Source organism: Onychomys torridus, chromosome 1 (assembly GCF_903995425.1).
Source record: "Onychomys torridus chromosome 1, mOncTor1.1, whole genome shotgun sequence".
Taxonomy (NCBI): Eukaryota; Metazoa; Chordata; class Mammalia; order Rodentia; family Cricetidae; genus Onychomys; species Onychomys torridus.
In genome coordinates, this window is record NC_050443.1 from 82,662,311 (window position 1) to 82,669,226 (window position 6,916).

The 6,916-nt window shown below is 34.5% G+C and overlaps 2 protein-coding genes across 2 annotated transcripts; one reads left to right on the forward strand and one right to left on the reverse strand.

The window, feature by feature from the left end:
* The first annotated feature begins 2,184 nt into the window (after window positions 1–2,184).
* On the forward strand, window positions 2,185–3,126 carry LOC118581505 (olfactory receptor 51E1-like). The gene has a single exon (XM_036183686.1). It carries the CDS (start codon window positions 2,185–2,187, stop codon window positions 3,124–3,126), a length of 942 nt encoding a protein of 313 aa, XP_036039579.1.
* Window positions 3,127–5,667: 2,541 nt separating this feature from the next.
* Window positions 5,668–6,621, reverse strand: LOC118579870 (olfactory receptor 51G2-like). Its single transcript, XM_036181631.1, has one exon. It carries the CDS (start codon window positions 6,619–6,621, stop codon window positions 5,668–5,670), a length of 954 nt encoding a protein of 317 aa, XP_036037524.1.
* Window positions 6,622–6,916: the final 295 nt, after the last annotated feature.

Genomic DNA, 6,916 nt, shown 5'->3' on the forward strand with positions numbered 1-6,916 from the left:
AATTAAACTTCTGATCTGCAGTGATATATTTAATTAATGTAAGCTAGATACCATAAATTGCAGCTAGGATAATGACTAGAGATTACTAGGTGGATGGATCACAAAGACATTTAAATTGCAACTAGGATAATGACTAGAGATTACTAGGTGGACAGATCACAAAGACATTTAAAATATCTAACTGTATGTAGAGAGTGGATTTAGTTTCAGAGATTCTTAATTTAAAGTTGTGTGGAGGTAATGTTAGAGTAGTGGCTTTCAACCTTCCTCATGCTGTGGTGACCCCCAATCATAAAATTATTTTCATTGATACTTCATAATTGTAATTTTGCTGCTGTTACTAATTATAATGTAAATTTTTTTTGCAATTGAAGTTTGTCAAAGGGGTCACAACCCACAGGTTGACAACCAAGATGTTAGAGATTAAAATAAAAATATGTATTGGAAAGCATCTAGAATCAAAGAATAAATATAATTAATTATGAAGGAAGAAATGATTGATACTAACAGTAGTTGTTTCTTAATGCCCATAGAAAAAGAGACAGTTAAAAGTATAGAAGAATAATTCATTAAAATAGAAATATTTCAAAAGCATTTAATTTTTTATGGAAATCAAGAAAGATAAATTCTCACAAAGGAAATATTTTAGATGGCCAAATATTTTTAAAGACCAAAGAAGGGAAATATATTCCCAAGTGACATAAGCCTATTTTTAAGCTTCTAATTCTTTAGCAAAATAATTATTAGAAATGATCATCTAATTATTGGAATTATTATAAAGAATACTAACATGTTTTAAAATTGTATTTCTACCATAGAAGGAAAAGGCAGACTGATAAAGATAAAAGGGAACATGTTAAATGATTATATATTTACTTTATATAAAAATGTAAAATAAACAAAAATATAAATATCCACATTATAATTGTTAAATACTATAGGTATATATAGTCTCATGCATTTAAGTATATTTACATATCATTTAAATAACACTAACAAAGACAAAGAATCAGCGTGCACTTGGAATAGGAATTCAGGTCCAAGATGAAGGAATTTTTATCTATATTTTAGAATGTAAATAGTTTGAGCTGTGTAAAAATACTTTGGTATTTCACTGAAGAGGTGAGTTGAACAATGGGTCAAAATGAAATGGTCAGAGTTACACTCCAGCATCAGTTGAATGAATTGGGAAATGATGATCGTTCATTGGCAACAGTGAGAACCTCTTCTAAGTGTGAAATCAGAGTACAGTATACAATGCCAGTAAATATACTTGTTTAGAAATAGAAAATTTTCCCTTCCAAAAGTGTCACAATAAGTATATCTCAAGACACAAATATGTGTTCACACACATGTGTGTGAGGGGTTGATGTTTGTTTTCAACTCAGATTTTGTCTCTCATAGTGAGAAGATAGAAGCACTGGGTACTCTGCTACCCAAGGTAACTCTTTCTGCTTTTATAATTGTGTGTGTAATTATGAACAAATATGTTCATGCCATTGTGCATAAGTATACACAGACAGAATATTAAAGATGACATTAAAGATGCTTTATCATTCTCCACCATATTCCCTTGAGGCAAGGTCTCTCACAGAACCTGAAGATTGGCTTGTACCCAGTTATTCCCATTGGCTTGCCTTCTCTCTCTGATCCCATAATGCTGAAGTTACAGAAACCTGCCACTATGCTTTGCTTTTTTCACAGTTCTGGGTATTTGTAATTAGGTCCTTATGTTAGCACAACAAGGACTCTTAGCTATGGAGCCATTACTCCAACACCATGTTTGTTAGAACTTTGAAGGAATTATTTTGTAAAGTACTTCTATTTGTGTTTGCTGTCTCATAGTTCTCATCCTAAGCTCTTGGATCCAGGTGGTTTGGGTATGGGCTGGACACAAAATTTTCTATTCATTTTTACTGCATCTTAACTGGCTCGTTTCTATATGGAGATTGGTAGTGAAAAGGATTGCATATCCTAAAGGCAGTCTTCAGGAGAACATTTGTTGCTTGGTATAATTGTTAAATTCATCTTACTCCCAATAAGCTCCTCATCCTTACACTGTATCCTTCACAGATGACATCTCGAATGTTCATTAGAACTTCCTAAATTTGACATCTAACTTTTGCTTCCTTCTAGGGTTCAATGTCAAAGAAACTGTGTGCACAGTGATTCTCACAGTTGCCCATGTCTGAATTCAACACCACATTTCAACCATCTCTCTTCATCCTCACTGGTCTCAGAGGGCTGGTGGGTGCCCGTCTGTGGCTAGGCCCACTCCTAAGTCTGATGTACATCACTACAATGGCAGGGAACTGTACCGTAATTTACTTAGTGAGGACTGAACGGAGTCTGCAGGAGCCCCAATACCATTTTTTGTCTATGTTGGCTGGGGCTGACATTGTCTTGTCTGTCTCCACACTTTTCTCTGTGTTAAAAGTCTTTATCTTTGACCTCTATGAAATTGCATTTGATAGTTGCCTTGCTCAGCTCTTCTTCATTCATACATCCTCTTCCATGGGCTCAGGAATTCTGCTGGCTATGGCTTTTGACCGTTTTGTGGCCATCAGTCACCCCCTGCAATACACCACAATACTTACCAACTCACGAGTAACCAAGATGGGACTGGTTGCCTTTCTGAGGGGTGTAGCACTCATGACTCCATTGCCTATTCTGCTCAAGAGGCTACCATTCTGCAAGGGTCAGATGCTGTCTTATTCCTATTGTATCCACCCAAATGTCATGAAACTAGCTTGTGGCCAAGTCAAAATCAATATTTTCTATGGGCTTGTTTTAGTTATATTTTCCTTTGGGGTAGACTTTCTGCTCATAGCCATTTCTTATGCTCTGATATTTCAAGCAGTCATGGGGATTGCTTCCAGAGAAGGTCAGATGAAGGCACTCAACACTTGTTTGTCTCATATATTTATTGTCTTTATTTACTATGGCCCTTTGCTGGCAATAACAGTAATGCATCGAATCAGCCACAGAAGTTCTCCAATAGCACATGCAGTCCTGGGAAATATCTACCTTTTTATGCCTCCAATGCTCAACCCAATTGTGTATAGCCTGAAGACCAAGCAGATTCGTTCTACCCTGAGAAAGTCTTTGAAAATCCACATAAGATGAACAATTCAGAAATTTAATGCAAAGATAATTCTCAATTACACAGTTAACATGATTGTTTATTTTGTTGTATTTTTACATCTGGGATATGTATATAGATATGAAAATTAGATGAAATGTTGAAATTACAGCTTTTATGAATAAAGACATTATATTTGTATACTCAAAAATTTTATTTTCTTCTATATGTCTTAGTGTATGATTTGATAGACTTCACAAACTAAACAGTAAAAAAAACCTGTTCTTAGATACTTCAGGTTAGCCTCTATTCATGGATAAGTTTGCTATATTTTTATAGTTGCAAATGAGGATTATAATTAAAGAATTTTAAAATTCAGAAATTTCAGAAATCCCCAATTCTGTTCTTTTGCTTTCTACTTTGTTTCTTTCTAGTGGTTTTGCTCTATTCTAGTATTCAAATATCCCCCTTCTTTCTTGCACTATCTCCTTGAGAACAAAATTTATAGCCATTTTCTAGACCATTTTGACTACCCCTGCTATAGAGTGTGTGGGTCATAGCAGTCAATTAGGAAATTGTTTTGCTTTTTTTCCCCTCATATACTCTCACATCTGCATCCACATCCTTTAGAAGAAAAAAAGATTATTCTGCTTTCCCTCTATTTCACACCATTGCTAACTAGTTTTGTATCTCTGATTTGCTCCACAGTTACAGAACACCTATATAGTCATTTTCAGAAGCTTGTTTCTCATCTCAGATGGGTGTGCATACATGGATATGCTGTTTGTAGCTATAGCCTTCAAATCCATGAAAACCAAAGTTAAATTCATGAACTTGAAATGCATTTTTCCTCTCAAATTCCCTCTGTACACAAGTGATGACTATATTTTTTATGTTTCCAGAGAAAAAAATTAATGCTGTTACCTCTACATATCTTTTAAATTTCTTCTTCATTAATATCATTACATCTCCTAAATTTGTCTTCAATGCTTTTACTTTTGTACATCTCAATATTAGCTCCACTAATTTAAGCGTTCTAGATGCTTTTCTTTATGTAATGTGGAGTTGAATTCTAAACATCTAACTGTACCTGGAGTTGAAACTGACATTTATTATGTTATATAAAAGTGTTTTTAAACAAATATGATTGTGTTAAATATTTATTTCCAAATTACTGACACGTTTGTTTTGACAAGTTTAATCAAATCTGTATGTGAAGCTTTCTATGATCCAACCTGACTATCATTTCTTTCATACTCCAATCTTACCAAATAATCTTAGATTGTCAGCACAGTGCATTTATTTAAGACATTTTTTTTTGCCTTCTTCTGTTTATGGCTAGCAGTATAGTTTTTTTCTTTTCTTAATAAAGTACTTAATCATACATTAAGAACTGAATTAAGATAGTTAGAATTCTGTAACTTCCAAGAGTTCAATCAAAATGTCAATGAGTAGAATTCCAGTGTCCTTTAATTGAAATAGTCATTTAATATTTAGCCCTTCCATTTGTATCTGATGCTCTTCTAGGTAGATACTATTACAGAATTTATCTGAATCAAAGGACACTTAGCTAGTTTTCACTGGAAAATGACCCACTTGTTATTTGGGAAATTATATACAAGACATCAGGATTTTCTATGATGTGTTAAATGATGCTCTAAGTATTGGGGAAACCATTTTACTTTGGTTTTCCTTATATTCTTTGATCATGTATATGATGTGTGATAAAATACTAAAAAGGAGAAGGATATTTACAAAAATAATAACAAAATAAATACTCTATACTAGACTTCAAATATAAAACTCTAACAATAGCCAAGTTCTGAATAATTTCAAAATATGAACATGGAATGGTTTTCTAAAATGCCATCAGGATAACTGTACTGTGGGAGTGCTATCAGAGGGAGAGCATTTTCCATACCAAGCAAAGGACTACAATGGCCTGGAATAGTAACCTTAGTAGAGACAGCATATAAATCAACTTTGTTTATTAATTAAGTAAATACATGTAAAAGCTGATGGACGTTCTGGGGTCCACTATTTTATTGACCTTGATCATGCCTCCTCCAGAGGAACTTCTCTTGATATACTCTAATTCCTCCAAGTATAACATCCTGTCCTACTCTCACATCTCATGATTTGCTGCTGCTTTAGATTCTTTAGATTGATAATTTAAAATTTAAAAGAGCAATTTTATTTCCAAAGTTTCATATTAAAATTTAAAAATCAAATACGAACACTTCCCCCATTATGTTAGCTAAGCTTGTTTTTTTTTCTTCCAAATATGAGTAGCATCTACTTGGTTTTCATATCCCTTTAAATTTTGTATAGCTCATGTGTTTTATTAAAATAAGTAACTAAACAAAATATATACATATCCCACACTGAATCATTTACTCTCATTTCACAATGTAATAGATCAATATTTCTTTTTCAGTGTTAATCAAAGTACTACCTTCTTCTTAGAAGACAGGAATATCACAATTCTCACAATATTATACCTTGAAATAAAATCATATTCCTGAGAAGCAGGTAGATGACATGGCGGAGAAGGAAGGCATCTCTTTCTCTAAGGCTGTATGTGACTATTTGAGCAAATTTCTTCTATCTTTGAATACTTTACACACTGCAGACCTTATCTGTTTGGTTTTTAAGCTGTAAACCAAGGGGTTCAGAACAGGAGTCAAGAAGAGGAAGAGATTAGCCATGGTGACATGAAGGAGAGGAGATGTAAATGTTCCAAATCTGTGAATTAGGGCCAGAACAATGAGTGGTACATAAAATATAAAGACAGTGAAGATGTGGGAGACACAGGTGTTGAGCGCCTTTAGTTGACCATCACCTGAGGCAATGCTCAACACTGTTTTCAAAATCAAGATGTAAGAAATGACAATAAATACAGAGTCAACTCCAAAGGAACAGAGGACTAGAGACAATCCATAGATGATATTGACCTTGACGGGACCACAGGCCAGCTTCATAATATCAGGATGGTAGCAGTAGCAATGGGATAGAATGATATCCTTACAGAAGGGCAACCGCTTGAGCAGAATGGGTAAGGGTACCATTAACAGCACACCCCTAACAACAGCTGCAAGTCCCATTCTGATAATCCGAGAGGGTGTTAAAACCACAGTATAGTGTAATGGATTACGAATAGCTACAAACCGATCAAAAGCCATGGCCAGTAGAATGGCTGACTCCATGGAAGAGAAAGTATGGATGAAGAACATTTGTGTCAAGCAAGAGTGGAATTCAATTTCTCTGTGATTCAGGAGGAAGACATTCAGTACCGTAGGCAGAGTTGATACAGACAGACCCACATCTGTAGCTGCCAGCATAGATAGAAAGATATACTGAGGCTCATGCAGGATGGAGGTGGTTTTGATAATAAAGAGTATGGAGCAGTTTCCTAGGAGGGCAATTAGGTACATGACACACAGTGGGATAGAGAACCATATCTGCACATCTTCTAGTCCAGGAATACCTGTGAGAAGAAGGGTAGGTGGCTGGAACCAGCTACTGTTTGTAATCTTCATAAAGGTATATCTTATCCAGCCTATGTTAGCTTCCAAAGGTTTCTATTATAAGACAAAAATGGTAGACTTTAAGATAAAAGATATATCATAATATTCCTCTGGGTCAACATTAATTCTGACATGTTTATATGAAAAAATCAGGCTTCTAAACCTATCTGAAGAGCTATTTGAAGCTTGGAAAATGCATAACTGCTATTAAGTGTAGGAAATAGTAGGATTCCCTTGACTTAGCATGCTCAAGCTAATAATACTGATCAAGTATAAATGAAAATTAAGGACATAATTTATGTGTTTC

Bases quoted from the DNA above. Each gene is read 5' to 3' on its own strand.
- LOC118581505 (XM_036183686.1), top strand. From the start codon at position 2,185: ATGTCTGAATTCAACACCACATTTCAACCATCTCTCTTCATCCTCACT.
- LOC118579870 (XM_036181631.1), bottom strand. From the start codon at position 6,621: ATGAAGATTACAAACAGTAGCTGGTTCCAGCCACCTACCCTTCTTCTC.